This window comes from Pleurodeles waltl, chromosome 6 (assembly GCF_031143425.1).
Source record: "Pleurodeles waltl isolate 20211129_DDA chromosome 6, aPleWal1.hap1.20221129, whole genome shotgun sequence".
In the NCBI taxonomy this organism is placed as follows: domain Eukaryota; kingdom Metazoa; phylum Chordata; class Amphibia; order Caudata; family Salamandridae; genus Pleurodeles; species Pleurodeles waltl.
In genome coordinates, this window is record NC_090445.1 from 1,146,449,714 (window position 1) to 1,146,477,583 (window position 27,870).

General features: G+C 43.0%; 1 protein-coding gene across 1 annotated transcript in view; it reads left to right on the forward strand.

Moving 5' to 3' along the window:
• Window positions 1–27,870, forward strand: part of LOC138302107 (glutathione peroxidase 3-like) — an 83,925-nt gene that overhangs the window by 5,833 nt on the left and 50,222 nt on the right. Inside the window, exon 3 of the mRNA XM_069242487.1 lies at window positions 14,351–14,444. Within this exon, the coding sequence (XP_069098588.1) occupies window positions 14,372–14,444 (73 nt within the window). The 5' untranslated portion in view covers window positions 14,351–14,371. The remainder of the gene's footprint in view (window positions 1–14,350; window positions 14,445–27,870) is intronic.

Sequence of the window (27,870 nt, forward strand, 5' to 3'; positions counted from 1 at the left end):
AGCTGTATAATTCCATTGGCCCTGATTATGTGGCAAGAAAAGGCAAAATATGCAGTTTAATGTGGCACATTTTCTAATTTCTTCATTACTTTGTCATGTTTAGACTTGTTAACACCGTCTGGGCACCTCAGTTTAACACACACATATAGCAATAAGCAACAGACGGGTCACCAGTCAACCTTTGCTTCTGTTGCTGCGATTTTACTAACATATGAATGTTTGAGCTAGAAACACTTTTTATTGTTAAAATCAGCAGATTATGCAGCAGATGAAGGATTATGCTGCACAGTCCTATAATTCCAGTGGCCCTGTCTATACCCACATTTTTTCTGTAGGGGGTAACCAACACCAAAACCCTTGCCTACTATTGTTAAATGTGAGCTCCTATATACTAAAACATCTATCAGTATGCTTTAATAGAGTAAAAACAATCCAACCTAATTGCCTATCGACTTTAACACGCTTTTCACAATAAATATGTCAGCCCCATTGCCTTTATCATAAAAGTTAATAGCTTAGAACCAGGCCTATAATCTTTATTATTGTGTGTCACTATAACCAACTAAGATCTACTACTGTACATGGCATAAGGTTTCCAACAAGGGAACCATGAGGTGTACCGTAATAAAAGTACAGATATGTACAAAAGAAAGCCTAACCTTCTCTCCCCAAGATATATTCAGGTATGTCACCAACACCAAACCGCTTGTCTCTTACAGTAACCTGTGAGATTCCATGTATCAAAATGCCTGCCAACAAGCTATAGCACAGTGTAACATCAATCTATCCTTAAAACCCTTTTGCATTTAGAACACAAGCTTACACAATATATGTCAGGCTGACTGGCTTTGTCATAACGTTCATAATAAACAGATCAAACCTATTGGCAAGTAGCATAACTTTTTCCATGAACAATTGACTTGACACCAAGAAGAACAGACCAGTTCAAGTTCATATACACTGCCAACCCTCATGCATAGTTATACAATTACAAATATGGAAAAAAAATACAGTTTGCAAAACATTATACAAACCATTTTAAAAGTGCTTAACAGGGATCCTCAAAGTGAAAACCCTCAGTGTTTATGAGAGTGGGAGACCAACAGCAAAAACCCTTCCTACTACTGTCAGATTACATGTAACAAACAAATCCTGTCTACAACCTGCTACATAATGTGATAACAACCCACTGTGAAAGGCCTACTAATTAAACAAATGTCTTTCACAATAAATAAGACAGGCCTACTGCCTTCGTCACAATTTTTCATAATCAGCAGATCTGAATTATGGTATCATATATAACCTTTCACAATGTACCAATCAGGCCTATAGCTCGTATAACCAACTCAGGTGTACTGTTTTAAGCATAAGATTTCCCACAAGAAAACCATCATGCACAGAGTCATAAAAATAGCAAAGGTATACAAAACCACAGGTTTCTGCATAAACTACCATCTCACCTAAGAGGGATTGAAATAATGATTGCAGAGTAAGGCCCTTATTACAACCCTGGCGGTCGGTGTTAAAGTGGCAGTAATACCGCCAACAGGCCAGCAGTAAAAAAAATGGTATGTGGACCCTGGCAGTTACCGCCATCCAACACTGCCACTTTAACACACCGACCACCAGGGTGGTAACGGCTGCTGGGCTGGAGACTTCAGTCTCCAGCCCGGGGGCCGTCACATTCCCACCCTCGGGATTATGACCCAGCCTACCACCATGGTTTCCATGATTTCTGTACTGCCACGAAAACCATGGTGGTAGGTACTATCAGTGCCAGGGAATCCCTTCCCTGCACTGATAGGGGTCTCCCCTGCCCCTCCCCCCTCCCAGAGTCCTCCCCCACCCTCCCCCACCCGCTCCTGCCCCCACACATATCCACAACTACACGTGCACCCATATACACACATGCACACACGCATACCCACCTCCACCTACGCATGCACACATACATACCCACACACCACAACACACACCAACAGACCTTGTCACACACATGCATCCACAACACACAACACTCACAATCACTCATTCATGCATGCATCCTACGCAACTCTCACCCGCATGCACGTATCCCAAAAAATACACACCCCCAAATACACACATCCCCCCCCCACCCCCCTCTCCGGTAGGGGGACCTCTGGCTGGAGACGGTCCGCGGCGCTGCTGTCAGCAGAAGTGTCCGCCGGCAAAACACGGCCTGACCGTATCATTGCTCATGATACAGTCGGCAGTGTTTTGCTGGCGTGGCGGTGCTGCTGTCAGCAGCGCAGCCTTACCGCCTTCCGCCACCATGGCCAGCTGTGGTGTGCGCACCAGATTTCTGGAGGAATACCGTCGGCAGTCATAATACGCTTTGCCGGCTGGTAGCCATGGCAGCAGTATGTTGGCGGCCGTCGCCATGGCGGTAGGCGGTCAATACCGCCAATGTTGTAATGAGGGCCTAAATCTTGTATATCCATGTTTTGTCACAGGGGGTAACCAACATCAAAACTCTTGCCTACTACAGGAATCTGTGAGATTCCATGTAACAAAATTATTATCTGCAGGTTTTCAAGAGTAATAACATTCCACCCTTAAATGGATTGATGGTAACCAGTGGCAGAACAATACCTAAGTGGTCCCCCCATCATCCCACTGTAGTCCGTTACTCCATTCCATCACTCTCACTACACTGAATACCCTGTCATGTCATCTCAATGTATCCTGCACCTTAAGAATATATTATACTTTTCTTAATACTATGCCTTAAAGACAGTTATTGTAATGACACCCTAGGACTCCAGAAAATCATTTCCATCTAAGTTAGTTTTCATTACACACTCTGAATCCATAGCACTTTTATACTGCTCCACAGAAATGTTTATTTAAAGAGGGCACTATATAAAGCACCAATACCCTGAGATCTGCATAGTTGTATGCCTGTAATTACTGTACATTAATAAGGGAAGGCATGTAAACAGACACAATAGAGCTGGATAGTTTTACCCCAAAGTGCTTAGGAACAGGCCAAATATTTTCTTAGCAGAGATTTGTAAGCAGACACGGCTTGAAACTGGAGAGTTTTACCACTATTGTGCTTGGGAACTAATCATATATTATCTCAGGATGTCTGCAAATACCCTATACAAAAAGGTGTATGCCACTGAGAATTGCTAGGGATGATATGAAATGGCCCAAAATGACCCCTATCCCTATGTTTTGGCAGAAGGAGACATTACTTTGAACACAGACCCTCAGCTATGGACTCATGGTTTATACCTTTACCAACACCCATTACTGTCTGTCTGTGGGTCCTTTGAAATTCGGAATCTAGAAACCCGAAATGCTCTTCAATCTGCAATCTGCAATAAATAAAACATTAAACTGTTGACCCCATTTTCCAGTATTTATCATCATATTGCCCTCAATACCCTCAGGGAGCAAGGGCATATGTGCATACATCTGCCCACATAAGGCATACACCCTAAGATAGCATCAATCATCATACTTAGTAGTGCAAAATTACATGCCAACATTTTTTCTATACATTCTCTAAATGTGGTGTACATAGAACCCTATGGTATTTGTGGCAGGGTTGAAACAAGAATCAGACACTGTGATGTGGATTGTGGGAGACGTAATGGTGGCCTCATGTGTTGATTTTATCTCACAATAAAAGATATTCATAGTTTCAGGCACATGGAGATGAGGCACTTTCCTTAGTACAACATCATGGTTTGGTGAAGTGCTACGGCATGGATTACAGTTCAACCGGCAATTTTTCAAGACAAATTCAGCAAGTAAAGCAATTTTCTTTATATATTAAACAGAGAGATAAAAAGTGTTCAGAGCCCATGTAATATCCCTATGACATTTCATGTCTGATATAGTGTACAATTACATTTATGTGTAGAATACGTAAATGAAAATGCAGCAATATGTGCATATCCCTCCTCTGAGCTCCCCGGCAATACTTATTCATTGCCACTTTGTCTTGTGTTGCCATGGGGCACACTATGTTTGAGTGCGTCACCAGAAACATAGAAATGTCCCACACTGAATATCCATTGGTGGTATAGTAAGCAACCCTTAGACTACAGAGTTGTGTTGCAAACCAAGCAAGCTGACATATCAGGCTGTTGGAATGCTGCCAGTTACATATATCAACATATTGTATGGTATTGTTGCATGTGTACAGTGCTACATAGACGTTCTGTGTCCTTGAAGCACTTCTGGAAGGTTGGGAAAGTGGCCATACATTCTGACACAAACTAAAAGTAGAAGTTAACATAACACGAATAGAGTGGGATGAGAGCAGGAATTCACAAATACAGAATAAAATTGGCATAATGGACAGTAAGGGAAATCTGCCAGAGACAATTAATAGGCCATGCGGTTTGAGAACTTCCATCCTAAACAATGTCAATGGGTGTAGCTATAATTCAAACACTTGACACATGGCTGATTAATCCCCTCAGTATTCAAATAAAGGGTGTGTGGCCTGACCGAGCTCTCAGGCGGCTGTGCCGGCTGGACTGACAATCCGACACAATCCATTCAACTGGTGCTGCCCGACCCACCTAAACCAGCCCACAGCCCTGCACTGCTGAAGATCCTTCCATCCAAGTCAATGGCCAGCCACGTTGCCCTTGTGGAGTGAGTCGGTTGCTGTGGCTGCTAGCCCCAGGTGGGCCGACAGACCCAAAACGTGTGGTGACAGGAGATGAGCAGATGCTGGGCCTAGGACTCTGTTGAAGCACCCCTGGAGCCATGTGCATCACATACACTGATGGCACCCCGGAGGCACTCTACACAATTACTGGCGCAGCCTGTGGAGAGAACCCACCAACAAAAAGGACCGCGCCATGAGACTGCCTCTGGATTAAAATCTCTCCGGAGGACAGGGGCAGTGTGTGCACTGGTGGCCTCGGCTCCTGATTGTAAGACATTCTCTTCGGGGCTGAGCTGCCCGCATCGTGCCCTCAAGCTGTGCCATGTCAGGGGAGTTACGTTCACTCGCCTCTGTCGGCCTACCGGGTTACTGGCTTTGCAGCCAGCACAATAGATAAGTCGGCGGTTCCGGTGCTCCCAGCAGGGCAGTGGGCCCTGTGCATTACAAAAGCACGCTCTGCTCGCTACCCATGCCCCATGTCCACCAACAAAATTGAGCAAGCTCACCCTTACCTAAAATACCTACTGCACCAGGCCTCTCCCAGAGTATATGCCCAGCAATCCTCCGAACTGCCACACTCTCGGTGACCAAGGATGATCGTCCCCATCACAGCTTACATATTGAAATGTACTACGTGTACCATTGGCCAGCTCACTAACGCCACCTGGGTTGTGTAGGCCCTAGATGGACATACAGTATCTGGGGCACCGCCCGGCAGCATCTGTACACAATTCTGAGTAGCTTTGGCACAAGGGGTCAAATTGAGGAGACATAGCGTCCACGGCAGGACGCTTTGGGGCCAGCCACTCAACACCATCAGCGACTCTGCTCTTCCCTCGTCTGCACATGTCCCCTAGGTGACTCTGCACCAGGATGAGGACAGATCCTGATGGAAAAACATGTGCCCTGCAGCACATGGGCCTGGGCGGCGCACCCCGTACGAAGTGGTGAGCCTTCACCAAGTGATCATCCCCGAAGCCCCTGGCTCCCCTCAACCACTGCTGGAGCTGTTTGCATGGTAAGCTCCTACAGATGGGCCAGTATTTGCACTGGCAATATGGGCAAACATGATATTAAACAATCCAAATTGTCACTTGATCAATAAAGCGCTGCCCATCAGGTTGAGCAAGATTCAGGGTAAGACCCTTCTCACTGATCCCCTGCAGAAGACTCCAAACAAGAGGCTGGCCTCAGAAAAATTCTTGTATATGTCAAATCCAGCCTTAAGGCCATAGACGCTAAGTTGGATATGTTAACAAGCAAGCTGGAGCAGGTACAAAAACATGAAAATTGGCTGAATGCACTCGAAAACCGTGTCTTGGATGTGGATGACATGCAAGCGGACAGCAATGAACATCATTTAAAAATGGGCAGGGTCCTGGAACTAATTAAAGCCAAGACTGAAGATTTGGAGGCGCGCTTTAGGTGCAACAATCTCCGCCTCATTGGCATACCGCAATGAACGGCCACCTCGAAGATGGAAGACTTTGTTGAAACACTTTTTAGAGACCTCTTTGCAGAAGAACTTTCCACTGTACTCCTTGTTGAACGCGCCCACACCACTGAACTACAAGGATCACAATGTGGTGCTCAGACATGCTATGCAGTGCAGTCCTCTACAATACAAAGGGTAGCAGTTTTCTTTCTGGATTTTACCCTAATAGTCCAAACAGCACAGGGCAAATTCCTGCCATCCCCTTTGGCTTGTTATATCCAGCCAAACTTCAAATCACTCTGTATGCCAAACATCACCACTTCACTGACACCAAAGCAGCAATGAAATTCACCAAAACTGTCATGAAAAACTCAAGGGCCCTTCGTGTTCTGGTGTGCAGTACTGATGAACTTGGTCTCGGTGACAATGACCCAATTCCTCTGTTCCTGCGCCTTTCGGTTCCAGCATCTTCTCAAATGGGAGCATCCCTCACCCATTCAATGCCACCTGTGTGCAAAAGCCATGAAACAAAACGCCTGCATGGAGGTGCCGCTGCAGCCTGGTGGGATGTGGCTACCCACAAGGAGCTTGGTAAAATGGTGGCCCATGCATCCTAGGGCCAGCCACCTGACCAATATGAGACGAGACATGCCTGGTCAATCCAAATCCCCAGGGATGATTCCCAAACTGCCATCAGTTATTGTTTCGGCTCTTTGCTGGAAAGGGATGTGGTAAGGGTAATGTTTCATGTTCTATGTTGTTCCCTTCTGAGAATCGCCACATTTATCTAAGTCATGACACCTGCGCTAAACAAACACAACTCCACCTATTTCATTTGCTGCAACATTTTAAGGCCTGTACACATAAAGGAGCGGGCAGGTAGCATGACTCAAATATCATGCGTTAAGTGGAACATAAGTGGCCTCAATGACCGCAGAAAGACACGCTTGGTACGCTCATATCTCACGCTACATAAAATTGACATTTGTGTTTTACAGGAGACTCAACGGGCTACTGCGATAGACCCCAGCCTGAAGGGCCGGTGGTAGAACATACACAGCAGCATATTCCAATTACGCTAGAGGGGTGTCTATCCTACTAAGGAGGGGACCACAATGGCAGCTCACAAGCTCCACAGTTGACAGAGAGGGCCGCTTCAACATTCTTGCCGGGACACTATACAGACATCCAGTGGTACTCACTGCCAAATATGGCCCAAACACAGACAACCCAGATTTTCTCTATCTGGGTCACAGAAGTCTCTGACCTCTTTCATACTCTATCAGATCATGCACCAGTTAAGCTAATGCTGCAAATCCCACATGCTTCGTCGAGAGCATCCACGTGGCAACTGCCACCCGGGTTGCTGGGAGTCGGGCGTTTTGCGAAGTGATTAGAACTGCCATAATAGAATACTTTGAACATAGCAAGAACTCCGTTCAATATCCCTCCATGCTATCAGAAGCAATTAAAGTAGTGATTCAAGGGGCCGCATAACCCTACAATCTGGAGTCCTAAAAGCGATTCAATCCACGCTGACAAGGCTGAAGCATGAAGTACACGAGATGAAACTGAAATACTTCCAAACAGGAGATATTTCCACACTAGCCAACATTCGCAAGAAAATTTCACAGTATAGCAAAGAAGTACACAGGGAAATAGGCTATTTATTTAAAGAAATACGTGCACACCACTACAGAGAAGGTGAGCGCACAAGTAAGACATTAGGGGGGCTCCTCCACAAACCACATACATCCAGTTATGTCACCCAATTACTAGATTCCAATTCACAGCCAGTGTCTTCCCTGACTGAGCTTCTGAAGGTGACATCTGCCTTCTACTCTCACCTCTACCAGCACACAGTTTCACTAGACCCATCTGAGTTGAGCTTATACTTCAACACTACACAAGCGTTATGGCTCGACCCAGCACATCGTGAGTATCTAGATGCACTCATAACAGTCAATGAGATCATTCAATTAATTAAGAGACTCCCGGGAGATAAAGCTCCAAGCCTTGATGGATCGACCACATATTTCTATTAAGAGTATAGCACTCTCTTAGCCCATAACCTACTGACGATGCCCCAAGACTCCTTGGCCAAGGGCTCACTCCCACTCACTCTGAAAGAGGTGGTCATTGTTACTTTACTTAAATCGGATAAACCAGCCGCGTGCTGTGACTCCTATAGGCCCCTTTCGCTCATCAACATCGACAACAAGATATTTGGCAAACCGTCTATCCCCTCTGACACCATTGATTGTCCGCACAGGTCAGTCAGGCTTTACACCAGGAAGATCCACCTCCCATAATCTCCACGCTATATTTGCGGTCATGCACCACCTAGTGCCTTAAGTCTTTGCGCTGACAGCATTGCTGGATGCCACTGCTAACGCGTCCCTTTATGATAATTTATTACACATTAGGACTCGTTTTAGGCCAATGAATCTTTTGACCCAGTTGAGAGACACCTTAGGATGAGATAGCTAATCAATAAGTCAATCAATACGTCAATAATGTAATCAGTATTTATTACCACAATGCATTTCACTTTAGTCAAAGACATTAATCAATTCAAGACACCATCATGACCTTGCAGTCATGAATAACCACACCAGTTTAGTAAGATTCTATGAGTTTTATTCCCTATTAGTTACAATTCTAAAAGCAGATGTGTTAATCTCAAAACCAAGAAACAAAATAGCATGGTCACAATATGGCAACTCTGATAAGACTTCATTAAAGCAAAAATCACAAACATCAGAACATAACACGGTGTGAACATAGATCAATTTTAGCAGAGTATCTTTAACGCGTCAGTTCAACAAAGCATAGATTCAGTCGTTTGTCTATTTGCGTCAGCTTAGTGAGCAACTGTCCTATCCACTAATTGGCATTAGCATGTTGGGCTTCATACAAAATAATTTAGAACACCAATTTGGAAAACATCTAGCTATGGTCTCTGTCAAAAGTAAGCAGTTGGTACCTAGAAAAGAAAAGCAAACAGACAAATCACATTTTCATTGTCATAGTTACCCTCCAAGGTTTAGGTCAGCACTCAGGATCAGTCTTCGTCTTCAGGACATCAGTCGATTCGCCAATAGTCAAAACTCAGCTCTGGGCCAAAAAGGGGCACTTCCCTCATAAGGAGGTAAAGTGTAAATGGGCAATCTAAGGAAAGGAAGGTTTTAAGTATCCCAATAAATCACCAAACAAAGTGACAAAGTTTCTGGATAAAATCAATAGCATTCCCTAACACCTTCTAAACGGCTCCCTGTCTCATGGGTTTTTATCCCTTTTTCGTTGTACATTCCCCTAAAACTTAATTGGTTGAATGTTATACCCCACTATCTCTACCCTATTAGAAAACAGATTATGTCATTAATCTTTCACCCCATATTAATTTACAGACATTTTATTGGTCCATATGATTGACGTCTTCAGAGGTAGCCCGTCCGGTATTATTTCATCCTTCTGTAATTCTTTGCACATCTTTTGGTCAGTAGCTCCATTGTCCGTACCGGTTTGAACGACCTTGTACATTATACTAATCTACACTGTTACATTTTAACTAAACATTTCTACAAGCAATATGAATTTCATGAGAGCGGATCCACTATGGTTACATTCAGCTTCTAGTTGGAGAAAAACAAGAGGTCATGTCCTTTTGCGAGTCAGCACACTGCACGTTTAGAAAAACACATTTAATATGAGAGCCAGGCAGCTAGGCTTCGGCTCATTCTAACTTAAGGCCTACAAGATTTATTTAGCATAACTGTAATAACATAATCATTAATAATTAGTATAAAACCATACTTTAATACCAGAATTCATAAGCATTAGTCATTTCTGTTAGTCCCCGTATACATTGGCGGCCACTCCCCGTGGTCACATTTCAAGTGCACGTTTAAGCAAAATACATTAATACAATTTCTAAGCGGCATTATCACATACTAGTTCATAAACATTTCATGGTAATATAGATTATATAATCTACGCTCTCTCACCACTAATGCATTTGATTCCCTAGAATGGGACTACCTTTGTTCCCTCCTCGCATGCATTGGGTTGAGTCCATTGTTTATAAATCAGATTAGACTTCTGTACACGAGGCCGGTCGCACAGGTGCAACTAAATGTAATCCTATAAGGTCTGTTTACCCCTTCCCATGGCACACAGCAGGGATATCCTTTATCCCCCCTTCTATTTGCTATTGCAATGGAGTCCTTAGCTGCGAGACTCAGTCAACACCATGCCAACAGAGGCATAGGTTTCACCTCCAGGGGTCTTGTGGTCTCTATGTACACCATCTATGTCACTTTGTACGTCTGCAACCTCAGGGATCACCTTAGTCCTCTTATCCGGGAGGTGGTGCAATACTCCATGATCTCTGTCAATTGGTTTAAATCTATCCTTTTTCCACTTACATACTCCACACTACCCTTTCAATGTAAATATCCACTGAAATAGGCAAATGAGTCCTTCAGATATTTGGGCATCTGGATAGTGGGGATGTGGAAGAAATATGGAGAGTCAACCACAGCGAGCCCTGAACTGGCCTGGGGACAGATTGTCCATATGGTCCAGACTCTCATTAACCACAGTGGGTCGAATTCCAATAGCAAAAATGATTGTGCTGCCCAAACTGCTATACCTATTTGTAAACATACTGCTCCCCCTCTCGGCCCAGTTCTTCAAAAGGCTACGGTCCAACCTGATTTCGCTGTACTCGGCTGGGAAATAAGCGCAAATCTCTTAACAAGCTCTGATACTGCTGCTGTCACAGGGTGCTCCAGATATGGTCTTATATGCAATATGTATGCAGCCACACTTCTTGCACTATTGGATTCACTCTACTCCATATCAAACGCATTTGGCTATCCAGTCTGATAGCTCGTCTCCTTGTCCCCTATCAATGACCCTCTTTCTTCCATACAAGATGCCTAGAGGTGAAATAGATACGGTTGAGTGCATGAAATGGGCCTGGGATTGGCTGTGGAGTGCTGGTCTGACAATAATCTATGCCCCATCCTCCCCACTGGCTAATAATCCTGCACTCCCCCCACTAAATAATATGCATACCATTATGCGCACCCAATGGCAAAATATTACAACACTCTCCGATCTATACCTGGATGACCACTTCTTACTGCCTTTTCAGAACCTGACAGGGCCCCGGCCTACCTTTTCAGAAACCCTTCTCTACTTTCAGATTCGGGCCACATGTTGAGGGCTACAAGACACATTCCCAGACCCCCGACGCCTCTCGTAGCACTCTAGCATGTGTTCATGTCCACCTCCCCACGCAAACTGATCACCAGACTTTATGTCCACATCCCACTTGTGACCCCAAGATCACAGGACGTGTGGAGCACAGACATAGATTACCATCTGTCTGAAGAAATATGGGCATACTTCTGTAATAAATTGACAATGCTCTCACCAAATTATAGGCCACGCCTTATACACTTTAAATTCTTTCCCGGCTTGTACCGCACACCCACACAACTAATTAAGATGGGACTTTCCCCCGACACCAGATGCCTGCGGTGCAATACAGCTTCCTTAAGCTTGCCTGGCAGTGTCCCCCAGTGGCATGCTACTGGATGAAGGTATACAACATAATGCATGAAATGACAGAAGCGAGGCCTCAATACACTCCTCTGATCAGTCTACTTGGCTATGTCGCAAATGTACCCCCTCGGGTTCGCAAACTCACTGCCATTCTGCTACTGTTGGCTAAACGTAGAGTGGCCATGCACTCGGGCAGGAAACCAGTCCTCAACATAAAGGCATGGTTAGAAGATGTGTCTTATAGTCAAGGACAATTGGATAATTATTGGGAATTTATGCCACCTCGATCCCATCCCAGGGATAACTGGGAGCCAGTCTTGTCATACCTACGTCTAAAAAATGATACTTAAGATGCTACTGAGAATTTGGCTGGGTTGGGTGAGGGAACGCCGGATACCCTGGAGACTGGAACCACTGGTCAGTAGCTCTCAAGAAGCAAGAGGCATTCGTCTCCATAGCGGCAGCTGACCGTGGCGGCTGCCAGGTGTGCTCTCTCTGTCCTCCGTTATGCAATATGCCATAAACTGGCTCTTCTGAGATTGTCTCATGGGCCAGTGTGAAGCTTTCATAGATCTGAGCCATGTACTCTTTCGATCCCTACATAACTGAGAGAATTGGTGTGCCTTTGCAAACATTTATGGTGATATAAGTTCATGTTTTGTTTGTTATAATTTTGAAAACTTCAGTAAAGCAATTAAAAAAAACATTCAAATAAAGGTTTATTTTTAAATGAATGGAACACCCTTGTAAGGAAAAGTGAAATGATCATTAGCACGCATGAATATGCAAAGCTAGCAGTTTGTTTTATATTGCTGTTTATCTGCAATCACTTACTAATTCATTATTACTAAATTGCGTCATTAATTTGACATTTTTTAGTTTGAGCGGGGGTCCAGAGCGAAAGGGAAAGTACCCAAAGGCATGTCCTGTCCCATCACTGGGAAATATTTAAGAATGCTTAGATATCACTTACTCACAATCGACATTCCAGTCCTTCTTTTAGTATTCCTGAACGAAATTCACTGTCAAATATTGTAGTACTTGAACTCTGGCTTATTAATATGCATTATTAAGTTTATTCCTTGTTTGCTGGGTATTGAGTTTTGTTTTCTTCATGATTACAGCACCACAGTTGACCAATGCGTGATCCTGCACTACAAATGTCTTTGCAACTTTACCAGCTGTTTGGTAAAGAGTTCAAGACATGTGGGCTATTCCTCTGTAGTGTCAAACATCTCTGCTAAGAACTCTGAGACAGCAGCAGGGCACAGAGAGAAAAATTTGAGAAATGCATCAGTAATATAATGGGAGCACAGGCCCATGCCTGGAATCAGTTCAGTACATGGAGCAGACCATGCTGATAGCGTCCCTGCTGCATACGGTCATCATTGGTGGCACTTTTGAACCCTCATATGTTCTACCAGCTATAGTACTACTAACGGCCTGGAATAAATTGTGCCCGAGAAATGAACAGAGTTCGGTAGGCAGAGTGGGCGAGAGGCAGGAAAGCCATCACTGTGTAAGGGCATCGGCTGGGCAAGCAGGGTGATGCACACCGGAACGCGCATACCAGGCCACATATAGCCCAGCCCACTCCAAATAAACGTAAACACTTTCACCAAGCCAATTTGTGCTGCAAGTATAGGTGTGGTTGGGTCTGTGTGGGAGAGGAGAAAAGCTCTTGGAATCTACTGTCCTGAGGTCATACTTACTGTACCTTCAGCAAGTGGCAGTCTGCAGGCCTTAAAGGACAGGCAGTCATTGGGAGAAATAAGAACCCATTAGTGAAAGGGGCCCAGAACATAGACAGACTATTCAACCATCCTCACTCACTACAATGTTGATGTTTTTTTTTTTTTTTTTTTTAGCAACTGGCCAGTCTGTCTGGGCTGAGGGGCCTCTCTCTAAACTATGAAGTGGTCCCTGGCACTTTGGGGGCTGTGGGGCTTCTTTGTTACGTGACCTGATGTTATCCTATACTTTTCACAATATATAGGACTGGCCTACTGCCTCTATCATAACATTTCATAATAAACAGATCTGGCCTTTACACATGATCTTTGAGTTTCCACAACAGTCTCTGCTTTGCTGTATAAATATAAGCTTTGCCGCAAGCCAAAAGGTGCAGTGTAAGCCCTGTTTTCAGTGGAAGCACAGAACTTTGGCCCAATCAAATCTTGTATTCAAGGAAGCAACATGTGTGTGGAGCCTAAGCTACTCTCAATGGTACTCTGAAAGCTCTTTTTGTTGAACACATAAGGTGTGGTGACAGATGTGCTGTCAAGACAGATCTAAAAAGCTACCTCATAGGTGCTTGCCACAACAACATTCCTCTAAATTATTAGAATGAGTGTGGGTCTTCAAAGAACATACATTGCCCCTAGAAAAAGAAACATTTTTCATGGGTTTCCATTTTCAAACTGTCTTGAAAATTACATTTTTATTGCTGATGAACAGGAATCAAAACAACAACTGCATATCATCCAATGGAAGTCAAATTTTTGCTGTAGAATTCAGCCAAACCCATGTTTCTTCTGTATTGTAACATTTCAGAAAGTGTAGCAAATTGACATGACTAATCTGCATAACTTTTATGCTTTTGAATAACTTTCAGATATTTAGACGACATAAGTTATTTTCTGAAGTGTGAACTCTGTCAAATAAATATACTCTTTTATCTTTGCCAGTTTCCTGTGTTGAATAGACTGATGACCACCTTCAAGGATGCGTCCTTCTCTATCCTAGGCTTTCCTTGCAACCAGTTTGGACTCCAGTCACCAGGTATGTGGGTCAAAATGTGCAGTTATCTCACAGCGCAGAGAAAAACAAAATGACCTATAAAGATTTTGTATACCTATCTTTGCTGTGGTGTTGGGAACTCAACAGTATTTACTAATATCATCACACCAAGAATGGTACCGTGCAGGTTGGCCACACTTGACTAAGACCATGGCAAGGAAGTTATTGTGTGAGTTGGTCACACTTGGTTAAGACCAAGGCAGGAATCCCATTAACTGATTAATACCATCGCATGGATGGTATAGTTTGGGTAGGACAGTCATCCACACCTTTTGTACACTCTTGAAGTGTCTCCAATCACAAGGCCAAGTTGAATTAGCATAGCTGCATGCATAAGGTTGTATGGCGCACTGTCAAGTACACCAGGAAAGAGCATGAAGTGTGGAGAGGAGGAGTGAGGTATGCTCTATCACTTTCATGTTATCATAAAAATATCAAATTTCAAAAATGAAGTTTGTCTTTGAAAGGAGAGCGGACTACTATACCTGTCTGTTACACTCATTATTGGGATTTTGACTTGTAATATTTAAAGATTTAAGTGTTTTTCAGCCTTCCAGGTAGGGTTACCTACTCTCACTGAAAGTATGACGACTTGCAGGGGAGGACGATCGTAATCAGAGTATGCCACTGATGCCCAGAAGTGCTCTATACGTCCATTATAACTATATTTGTCGCACAGAGAATTCTGGTGTTATGTCAATATTTGCTTCCCATTAAATCCTTATACCTCTGTATACATACTGTCCTATTAACAGTATAATGCCCTTGCAGTACCCAGTGTCATTTGGAATATATGGACAGCATAGCAAGTGCCTGTGCAACTTCTTACATTCAGTCTGAGAGAAGAATGGCTTAAATAAAACATCTCTTATCAGATGGTGCCAATGGGTTCTTGTTCTGTCAGGAGTACAGTTTTCTCATAAATAACAACATGACTCCCTGCTATGGACAAGTAGTGTTCCTCATTCATTATTACTGTGGTAGATTCTACTAATGCGTTTTCCCCTTCCGGTCAGTATTAAAAAACGCTTAACCCCGAGGTTGATGGGATCTTTGGACCCAGTGAAGGGCATGGTTCCCTTACGTTTGTTTATTGATTTTCAAAAACTTTGAGTGATACAATACAAAATAATGTTCCGTTGTTCCAATTAACAGTGCTGCGGGTAATGACAAATTACATATTTTCTGAAAATATTGTAATGGAGTTTTCCTTAGTGTTCTAAAGAGCATATTAGTGTACAAACATATATTTTATATAACATTAAAGCTGTTAACCATACGAGAGAAATATAGTTGTATACAATACTATGGGATAGAATGATTGCAGTGTATTCTGGCCTGTGGAGTCTCCAAGGGAAGAGGGGATTGGCAGCACAAGTATTCACCTTTGGCAATTGAATGGGTATACAGGTGTGGAGTAGTAATGTGTGTACCAGTGATGATCACATGTCTCAGGGTGGATGTAAATCGTTTTTTGGACTCCACCTTCAGAACCAGGGAGTCCCAGCATTCTACTCCCGTGTAAAGGATGCCCCCGGCTTGGAGCCATCGGAGATGATAGGATTCTGCTTTAGGCCAAAGCAATAAGTCTTTTAACCATTGCGATATGGAAGTGGGAGTCGGAGATTTCCATGACATGGCTATCCTGCGTTTGAATAGCACAGATGCTAAGTCAATGAACCTGTGAAGGTATTTATCTCCTTTCTTTTTTGTGTGAATGCTTAGGAAACAGGAAGTCGGTGTCACAGGTAGAGGATGAGCATTCATTTCCAATATCAACTCGGTAATTTTGTGCCAAGTAGTCTGTAAGACTGGACAGTCCCACACCATATGGTAAAAACCAACAGAGGGGGAGGTACAACATGGACAAACCGGCTCATGTGTAGGGTACGTGTGATAGAGGCATTGAAGATCTAGATAGGCGTGATGTACATAATTAAATTGGGTGAACCTGACCCTGGCATTACGGGATATTTCCCTTACTGGGTGAAGCGCTGTGTCCCAATCCAGTGCAGTCAGTGATTGTGGCAGCGCCGTGTTCCATTTTTCATGTGCTGTTTGTAAGAGGTTACTGTCTGGCGCATGCAGCACTGTATACAGGGTGGTGATAGTGCGTTTAGTTGTCCTGGTTGATAGAATGGAGTGTAATGGAGGAGATGTGGGTGGTCCAGTAGACACTGTACCCCAGAAGCTGCGCATCCCTTGTAGTATAGTATGACAAGTGATAATTTGTCCCGGTGCAATGTAGTAGTTTGTGATCACTTCTGGGAAGGATCTAAGCGTACCCTCCGAAAAGAGGTGTCCCAAGTGGGTGGCCCCTTTTTCCATCCAATGGGCGCGGGCATGGGCTTGTGTGTTCTGTTTTATCCCTGGAACTTCCCATATTGAGATCTCCGGTGAGTAGGGGGTGTGAGGCCCTTTGAAGTATAAGTAACGGTGCCAACATGTGTGTGCAACTTTCAGTTGTGGGGTAATAGTGCCATCAGATCTATTGGTATCGGTTAGCCAAGTGTATATCACAACGCTCCCCAGGTGAGGTTGTATGTCTCGTGTTTCCAGGTTTAGTGGGGAAACTAACCACGAAGTCGGCCATTGCAATTGTGCCACTGTATAATGTGTCTCGAAATGTGGGGCACCCAGTCCGCCCTCCTGTAGGAGCCTTTGGAGTTTGGAAAGGGCTACTCTCCGGAGTCTGCCCCCCCAGATCAGATCTAAAAGCAAGCTATCCAATGTTTTAAAGAAGGCGCGCGGTACCTCTATAGGTAATGCCGAGAAAAAATACTGCAGCCAGGGTAGGATTAACATCTTGGATATTGCCACCCTACCGTTCGGTGATAATGGTAGTGATTGCTAAAAAGTAAGTGATGAGCGGATATTCGCTATCACCCTATGTAAATTGCCTTCAAGAAGGTCATTTGATGTGTGATAGATATTAACTCCCAGATACTTAAAAGTATTGTATTGCCATTGCAGGTGGGAATTGCTCCTAGTAGGTCTGTTGAGAGGGCGGCACAGTGCCAACAGGAACACACATGATTTAGGCCAATTTACTTGGAGACCCGAGATCTACCCAAAACTTGTCAGCAGTTGTTCTAGCTCAAATAGTGTAGTGCGTACATATCTAATATAAATGAGAGCCTCGTCTGCATAGAGGGATACAACGTGGAACCGTTGCGAATTCCATATCCCCCAGGCTTCAGCTTGGTTACGCAGGTAGCATGCCAAGGGCTCCATGGCCAAGGCAAAGAGGAGCAGCGACAGCGGGCAGTTCTGTCATGTCCCTCGTTGTTGAAACAGCTCGATATCACCCGGCCCGTCTTCACCCTAGCCAATAGTTCTCCATATAGCGTTTTAACCCATCGTAAAAGATGAGGTCTGAATCCCATTTTTTCTAGACATGCACAGAGGAAATCCCATCCCAGAGTGTCAAAGGCCTTCTCTATGTCTAGAGAGACTGCCACTTGATGTGTGTCCCCGGTTGGCGTATTGTGGATCAAGTGTAAAAGGCGCCTGATGTTAAGAAATGTGGTGCGACCTGGTATAAAGCCTGACTGGTCATTGTGTACTAATGTGTGCATCACAGGGAGCATTCGGTTAGCTAGTATCTTTCCTAGTATTTTACAGTCTAAGTTGAGTAAGGACAAAGGGAGATAGGACCGTACATCCATTGCGTCACGCCCCGGTTTAGGTAAAACAACAATCAGGGCCTCGCGCAAAGAGTGTGGTAGGGAGCCCTGCTCAAATGCTTTGTGATAAACCTCCAATTGTCGAGGGGTAAGGATGGTGGAGTACGTAGCATAATATTCAATGGTAAGCCATCTGGCGTTTTGTTGCAGGCTATTTGCGTGATAGCCATTTTGATCTCCTCTAATTGTATGGGTTCCTCTATAATAATACTTTGTGGGTTGTGAGTCTAGGGAGGGACACGCCTCGCAAAAAATCATGTATACAGCCCACGTCCAGGTCAGCCGGTTTCTCATATAACTATCGGTAGTAATTACAAAAAGTGTCATTGATAGCCAATTGTGAAGTGGCTACTGTGCCATCTTGCGCCCTAATTGACATAGCTGGTGTACCACAGTGCACCTTGCGGAGAAGCCAGGCAAGCACCTTGCCTGAGCGATCTCTTTGGGCATGTTGTAGAGCCATTCGTGTACGATAATCGTGGTGAATTAAGGTGGATTCTGCTTTGTGTCGACGAACGCAGAGCTGACGGAGTTGTGATGGCGATACAGTTCGCCTCACATCATGTATTTCTACTTGACGTAAGTCTCGTTCTTTATCAGAGAGGTCACGCAATAGTTGCCGCTAACTTCCCAGGTAGCAGCCATGCAGTGACCTCGGATTACCACTTTATGAGTTTCCCATTCTATCGCCTGGGAAGAGGTTGAGCCAGCGTTTGTTAGGAAGTATTGTTGGATGGTTTGCGATAACGACTCCCGGAACAGAGGATCCAATAAAGCCTCCGTTTGTAGGTATGGAGGGTCGCGGTAAACCCCAAGTAAGTATCACTGTCAGTAGGCTGTGATCTGAGTGTGTTTTTGCTAGGTACTCTGAGTGATCTAGGAGGGGTCCGTTGTTAGTGAAGCTAAATATGATATCTATCCTAGTATGGAGGTCATGTACAGGGGAGTAGAATGAGTATTCGCTGTCGTGTGGGTGACCCATGCGCCACACATCACCCAGTGAAGGGAATGGTTAACCGTACACAATCATTCCAGTCTCAATCACCACAACAACAAATTTAAACACCATGACCAATGTGGCCACGGAAACAAACCTCCAATCTGTGAAAAGTTTCACAGCTTTAATACAACCACAGAGCCAAAGTAAAGTAAACTGTGCGCAAAATCAGGTTACAAATAAATGAAAAACATAGGCTGACCAAATCTATGAAACAAATTTAATCTGCAAAACATCAAAATCATTAGGCATTTAAACAAGATTACACATACTAGCAAAGAAACAGTTTGTGCAATAGAAACAGATTTCAAATCATTAGTTGAAGACATTAGTCAAGCACATTTTACACATCAACTGTATCAGATTAGAGGGGGACAGGCTAACACATGCAGGCAGAAAGACAAAGAAAAAGAAGACAAAAATAATTTGGAAAAGTCATCATATCAAGCTAAGTTAATCTAACTACAAAAATAAAAAGCAAGCTTTAACATACTAACTCAATAAAGAGGACAAAGGGGACAATTAACATTGCATTTGAATATAACTCGACTCGGATCAGCATACAATTCAGATTTGTCGACAAAACAGTCAATCCCTGGCAAGCTCCATTAGATGCACAATCCGGGGAAAAGTGAAGAACAGGGGCTTCATATAGGAAAAGTCCAAGGGGACTAATTAACAGTTCAAGATGCAAAGGGGCTCTGCTCTGGACAAGACTCAAGAAAGGACTAACCAAAACTTAGTCCATCCCTGTACTAAATTACTTTGAACTGTTTGTTTGGTTAATCCGATGGGTCCACTTTTATGCAAATGGGCAATATTCAATTGAAATTAAAACACAAGATGAATCTGCAACAACAACGAAGATTCCCAGGTCTCCGTGAAGCCATGTCTCCTTCTGTGAGACACCGGCAATAACTAGCAAGTCTGTTCATTATTTGATACTTTCCAACATCTTCCCATGGCTCACAACAGTTCCAGTCATCGCCCAAGCCCTGATGATTAAACAATAAGATCTGTTTTAATTCAGAATTTCCAGCTCTCGATGTACCACATTCAAGGTCAATAAATGAAAAACGTACACATAATACAATAGAACTCTTCACTATTCATATGAAACAGACTAATGGAAAAATTCATGTTAAAAGAAAAAGGTTGACTCCCCATTTCATAATAATGCAATATGAAGAACTTCAGGCCTAATTATGCTAATGCAAGAAATGAAATGCTTAATATCGTTATTAATAAAACACATAGGCCGTCATTACAACATCGGCCGTAAAAATCGACCGTCTCCACGGCTATCAGCCATCAGCCATAATATGACCACAGCCAGATTTCCGCCACAAGAATGGCAGAAATCCGTCTGTGGCCATACTGGCGAATGGCGGTAAGGTGATGCTGCTACCACCCGCAGCGCCAAGCCAGTAGACCGCCGCCAGCCGTATCATAACATATGATACGGTCCGGCGGTGTTCTGCTGGTGGGTGCTGCTGGCGGCAGCAGCGCCCCGTCCCGTCTCCTGCCGGATGACCCCCTGGATCCAGGTAAGTCGGGTCTCTGACAGGGGAGGGTGTGTTGTGTGTGTGTGGGGGTGTGTGAATGTATGTGTGTGAGTGAATGCGGGTGTGTTTTGAGTGTTGAATGTGCGTGTGCATGTACGGACGTGGAGTGTGTGTATGTTGTGAAATGTGAATGCATGTCTGCATATATGTTTGGAAGTGTGCGTGGACGTGTGTGTGATTGGATGTATGCATGCATGTATATACGTGTGAATGAGTGTGTGTATACGTGTGTGTGCGTGTGTTTGAAGGGTGTGGATGTAGGGGGATAGGGGTTTGGAGAGGTGTGGGGTGGAGGGGTATCTGGAAAGGTGGGGGGGAGACCCCTATCTGTGACAGGGAAGGAATTCCCTGTCACTGATATGGCCTATCACCACGGTTTTTGTGGCGTTACCAACGCCACAGAAACCATGGCTGTAGGCGGGGTCATAATCTCGCAGGCGACACAATGGCGGCTGCCGGGTTGAAGATGAATATCTCCAGCACTGCGGCTGCTACCACTGTGGGGGCAGAGTGGTGAAGCCAACCCGCCAATGTCATAATGTGGCGGTAAGTACTGCCAGCCTGTTGGCGGTTCTACCGCCACATTATCGCCAACCGCTGGGGTCGTAATGACCCCCATATTATGCAAAGTTATGAATTCATAGTTAATAATATTTAATAAAATAAGCAAGAACATGTCAATATTAATTGCAAACTTTGCTAACGCATTACATTAGATATGACAGAGATGTGCGTTTATTTTTCTGCACCTGTGTAACTTTAAACTAATTAATCATAAATCAACAAAAATCATGTTCATTTCTACTCATAATAATTCATTCTAATGATTAATATAAATCAAACTTAATAAATAAGGTTAACATTATATCAGGATATGATAGGCACAGCGCCTGCCATTTAGGCACAATGTCTTCCACAATTAAAATGTGTACATTTTCAAAATACATATTTGTGCAACTATATAAGTTGAGCTCTTAATGCAAACATATAGTCGCCTAGTGCTGACTTCTGTGCCACTAAAGCAAAACTAAAATTTATGCTACAACAACTTGTTCATATTAGATTAGATCCCAACAAACAGATGGCTTTGTAACCATTATATTTTAAATAATGTGATGAAAACTATACTGTTAGGCCATAATATGTTTACAATATCGTGAGAGGAGGCTCGTCAAAGTTATCTGGTAGACGGGTGGGGGTCACCACACCTTTTCACTTGGCGCATCGGGGGATGGTGTGACAGTTTTGCTAGTGCGGCTTTTGATTTCTAGTTAGGTTCTACAAACGTCCAGAAATAGACAGTGTGTTTGAAAGCCACAGAATGAGCATTCATGTAGAAAAATTGGAGCCTGATATACAAAGGAAAGGGCCATGACTCAGACCCTGCTTTTTCACAGCGCCACACTGGAACCTGGCCACCTTGTTTCTCTGTGTTCTTCTTGAGTTGTGTTGAGACAGCGTAAAGTGATATCATCAAGAATTTGCAGAAACCCTTTCACAATAGTATTAATGAGACAAGATTCTGCCTGCTAATGGTAACTAATGCTGAGAAAGAGGTCTGAGGCCCAGTAGACCTCAATCCCGGGTTTCATGTTCAAAATGCTTTGATTGCTAAATCTCTGCCTTAAAGGGACACACACCAACCATATGTAGACCTCACTAAAATGCCAGTCCACATACCTTATCAACTGGAACATTAGGAATCCCAAGTGGAAGGGATCTTCAATTACAAATCAGTTGGCTGCTGTAAGATTAGATTAAACATGTTTAAAGCATGACGTTGCACTCTCAGCTCAAAGGTTACAGGCGTGGAGCAGCTTGAAAGGTACCCTCCAGTCATAACATGATCACCTGCTGTTCAGGACATTAAAAAAACGAAACAAATGCCCTCTTTGAGCTGTGCCTTCGAGTGATCTGATCTAGAGTCAGAGGCCCAAGCAGCACTAAGGATGCACGTGCTGCACAGTAAATAGGACTGGAACAACTAAATAAAACATAACATAACATCCAATGCTGTCATTATGCATCCACTACATGACCTATTGTTAACAGTTCTTTAAAATATACTTGAAGTAGGTTGAGGCTACACCCAGAGAAGTATTTTTCATTTAGCTATGCTAATGTCTGTTTGGCGCATCATTCATTATCCTACGGTCCTTAAATTCCACTTCACGAAGGACTATTTCACAATAGACAGAATCACCACACATTAAATTATTTAACTCATAGATACATCATAAACAGAACGCAATCATTTCTGTAGTTATTTGAACGCAGCAGGCAATGTTTTAAATAGGCTTTAAAATGCAAGCTAGGCCTATTGCCTTTGCCAATGCTATTTCCCAGATAAAGTCGAAATATCGATTTTGATCTATATCCTCTAAATGTGAGACCACTTTTATATCTAACCATTAATAGAAATTTTTGAGCAAAATTAGAGATAGAAATATGGATAAACTATACAAAAACTGGTCATCTCAGGCAGTCAGGTACAACCTCGAGGCGTAGACACCCAGACACCCTCATGCTGAAATACTCTGTCTGCAGAGGGAAAAGGACCCTCCAATAATCATTCTCTTGAAGTGCGCCTAAGTTGTGGAATTCCACCCCACCCACCATCAGAACCAACCCTCCCAGAAAGCCTTCAAAAGGGAAATGAAGAGACTATTGTTCCAGGAACATTTTTTAACGTGAACTTTTGAAACAAAGCACACAGAAGCTGGATTGTATTGCGCTGAAATGTCTTGTATGTGTAGGAGTGGCTGAGCATGGGAGGATCACTTCTCATGAACATTTAATTAGCCTATAGCTGTAATACCTCATTTTGTAATTATTGTCAAAACATGTTAAGCCTATTATATTCTTATCCATGACAAAAGCTCAGAAGTGTTCAACTTGCATAATTTATTGTTCCTTTTGAAACTCCTGTGTAACGTTTTAAGTTCTCAGACTCTAGTCACTTACCCCCTCATGCTTCTTGGCAATGACTTGAAAATCCAAAAAGTGCTCTGCCACTCATTGGGTATGGTGCATACCTTATAACGCTACTAAAACTGCAAAATAAATAAAATAGACAATGGTCACAGTATGTGGGATCCAAAAAACAGAATAAAGGGGGACAAATAATACATCCTGATATGCAGAGTAGAGCGTCATGTTGTGGAGTGTCTTGGAGCTGAGTAGTTGGCACAGAGTGGTGTGGCACAGAGTACTTGCCATAGAGTGTTGTGGCGCGGAGTAGTTGGCAGTTGGCATAGAATGTCAAGATGTTTAGGGAACCTTGGGTTTCACTAAAGTGGTGTTTAGTGAGCCTTGGCTTCCAGTAAAGGGGTGTTAAATACATTGGTGTATAGTGCAGTGGCACACAGTAGAGTGGCGTAGAGTGCAGCAGCACAACATAAAGTGGTGTAGGGTGCAATGGCAAAGAGCTGCAGTGGCATAGAGTGGGGTGGTGTAGAGTAGAGTCCAGTGGCATAGAGTGCCATAGTGTGTAGTGGTGCAGTGTTGAGTATAGTGTCACAATGTGGAGTGACTTAGAGTGCTATGTGTAAAACTGGGCCATTGTAGGAAAGTACAATAACTGGAAGAGTTGGCAAAGGTAACAGTTACATTTGTCAATATTGTAACCACCAAGCGCGAATCCAGGTTTATGAGCCTACAGAGGTACTAAACAGAGATTACTTGTGATCATTACAACTATTCCCATCAGTCTTGAAATTTCTTACTTCAATAGTTAAATTATGGTAAACTAGTGTTGTTCTTTTGAATCTGGAAATCTGTAGTTATAGGTGTTAACATGCTTTTATAATCTCAGGTATCATTACTAATAAATTGTTTCTTGTCATTAAACATCTGTATGCTGTTTTAGAGCAAGCCAGATCTTTATATTAATAGATTATCATATAGTACTTTACATAGAAACTAAAAGTCTTCTTACAGGTTATGTACTAAATGGAATTTCTTTCTTTTTAACTTGATACATGAAGTTTTAAGGAGGTCATTGTATTTGATGTGTTTTTTCTAATCTAAGCATAATTAGGTGTATTTTTTGATTGTGTGCGTGTGGCTGATCATGGTGGTGGTGGTGTGTGTGTTGGCTTCTCTGTCTTTGTCTATCATCTAATTTACTTCTTCCCTTTGGTTTGTAGTAATTTAGATATTGTGATAAATGTGATTGGGAACTAAGACCTGTTCTTTCTCCCATGTATTGAATCAACCATATCTACTTTTAGGTCTGGTAGGTCTGGCCTTTGACATCATTCTATTTTTTTGACATACATAATGCACAAACACACACACAAATATATATATATATATATATATATATATATATATATATACATATATATACATATATATAAATATATATATATGGGCTTTGGTCAGCAAGTGTATCACACTTTTGTTCAGAAAACAAACATACGAGAACTTTGGACTTCAAATATAAGCAAAGTGCCAATTATATTATCTGCCGGATCTTTTAGTGTTTAAAGTGGCGGTGCAACTTTATCAAAGATGCGACATACGAGACCTGCTGAATTTCTTCTCTGGAACATGCGAGAATAAGTGGAAGAAGACTGACTGCGAATGTAAAAGCTCCCACTGCTTTGCACTTGTCTGCTTTCCACCTGTCCGCGTTTAAGAACTTTCTGACCCTCTTGAAGCCTCTCCCGTCCTGTGGCCAGGACTTCCCTTCGCACTATTGGGCCTAGAAACGAGTTACTTTGCGCTGTGTGTTAGACCCATCAAATCAAGTCAAATCTGGAGTCACTCACATGGGATGAACGAGAACAGTGATTTGCCTGCCAGCCCACAAATACGCATGAGATGTTTTGGGACATGGAAGGGGAATTCATTGTTCACCAACACTTATGGGGAATACATTTTGAAAGGGTGTTTTATAAAAAATAAAAAAATAAAAAAGTCCCAAGTGCTGCTGCTTTAACTCTACCAAAAAGAGTAGAGGCATGTGCAGGGACTCATCACATATATCTTTGTTAGTAAGCTAGCTCAGTGGACTACTGCATCCAGTGCAGAGATCTCGAGTTGTCTAAAAGGTGTAGGAGTCCCGGCAGGCCCGCGCTGCTTTACATCCTTCTAATTAAGTGCATTGCCAATCACGCTCTCCATTACTTAGGGCGCGCAGGTATAGCAACCATTCCACCTACAGCTGGCAATCCGTACTGTTACAGGCAGTCAGAGCAGCAAGTTTGCATCAAGGCGCTATATGTAGAGGCCAGGCGGTCTCACCTGCTGCAATTTGCTTAAAAAAATACCAGCGTTGTGTTTACTGACTAATGTACGACATCGCAGACTGTACAATGGTCAGCAGTAGATTTATAAGCATATTTTGTTGTTGAAAGGTAGCTGGGCTTCTTAATCATTATTCAGTATCTTTTGCACTGGTATCACTAGTCTGGTAGGTCTGATTGTGTCACTTTACAACATTTACGAATTACTTTGCACAAAGCTCGAACACCAGCAGAAATAGGTCAGAAAAATATTGGCAAGGGGAGGAGTTGAAGAAATAGTACTGGAATCACTTCGGGAGCAGCGCATGGTCACTATTTAAGTTTGATGAATCTGCCCCTGCTCCACCGCGGCAAATGGAACTGACTTTGGGCTGACTGACCAGCAAGGAGGCAGAAAAAAAGACTGAAACTGGAGCCAACAAGTCGTCAGCAATTGGTGGGCTGCAGGTCCTTTATTGAGAACAACAGTGTTGTAAGCAATCGCATGCACTCATAGGCTCAACCCTAAAAAAGAATGATGAAAATGGCAAAATAACAAATGAGAGACAAATGGACCGAGAACGTGCAGAAAAATGGAAAGAAAGGAAGAAATGAGGCCGAATGGAATGAAGGCATACAGTAAGATTGAATAGAAGCACAGGAATGGCAGATGGAAAGAGAAGTGAAGAAAAAACAAGGAAGGGAAAGTAGAAAGAAAGAAGGGTGGTAAGAACTGTTAAGCAGAAAAGAAGAAAGGTGGTAAGAACCATGACGAGAAGAAAAGAAAAAAGGAAGTACGAAATAAAAAAGATGAATAAAGTAAAAAGAACGAAAGAGGAAACGCGAATGAAATAATCTAATAAGGAAATAAATGTACATAAAAGGCATAAAAGATGGAAAGAAAGATAAGGACAGAAGGAATCAAATAAAAAAATAAAGAAGAATAAAGAAGGAAACCCTGGGAAACACGACGTTTTTAACTCAATTTTCTTAACATCATGCTGTAAAATGCAACAGTTTGTACTACTTTTCTCAAACTTTCCTTGGTGGAAACAGGCCTGCCTAAAAAGAGTCGAGGTCGCTCACTGTGTTTACTCACTTGGAGCCGTACGGTCCTCCCTTGCGCCCACAGTCCGCACTCACCCAATATAAAATAATCGCCTAAATCTATTTGACACCCCAATTGTACAAGGAGTGAAGACCAGAATCAAGGAAGGTGGCGTAGGTTGATCAATGTACCAAACAACAAATAGTTGCAACAAAGATGTGAACGTCCAGCCACAATTATGCACATGCAACACTTTAATAATTGCTCAAACACATAAATATACTTATAGTGCAAATGGGAGTTCACATAATGAAAAAAATACAAACGTGCAATGCACAGTGACAATAATAAAATCCACAGGAGTTTATAACTGTATGCTGTTTGTGACCACTAAATGATAGTAAAAACTGGCACCTTCCTGCAAGTGAAAACAGGACTTAATAGCAATAGTGTTTAAAGAACGTTCGACCGGTTAAACAATGCACACAATCATATACTGTCCCTGATCATCCTGGTGATAACACAGTACAACAGAGGACTGTTGTCTTCCTGCCAGAACTAAGATCCTACATGTTCAAAACATTTATGATTGGCAATCCTAGTGCATGAAAACCCATGAGATCAAACTCAAACATCCAAAAGCAATGCCAATCTACAACACAATGTATGTGCAAGGTGCAAAGTAAATTGTCTTATATTGTCTATGGAGGAAAACTTACCTCCTGAGCTGTGCTTTAGAGGTGTCAACATCTCATATTTTTTAACCTCACTGCCCTAGAAGCTCTGGTTTGGAAGCCCCTCCCTGGGGAACAATCTCGATGAGAGGGGATGTTCTAAATAAGTGCTAAAATTGGCGCAGGCCAGTGGTAGCCAAATTAAGG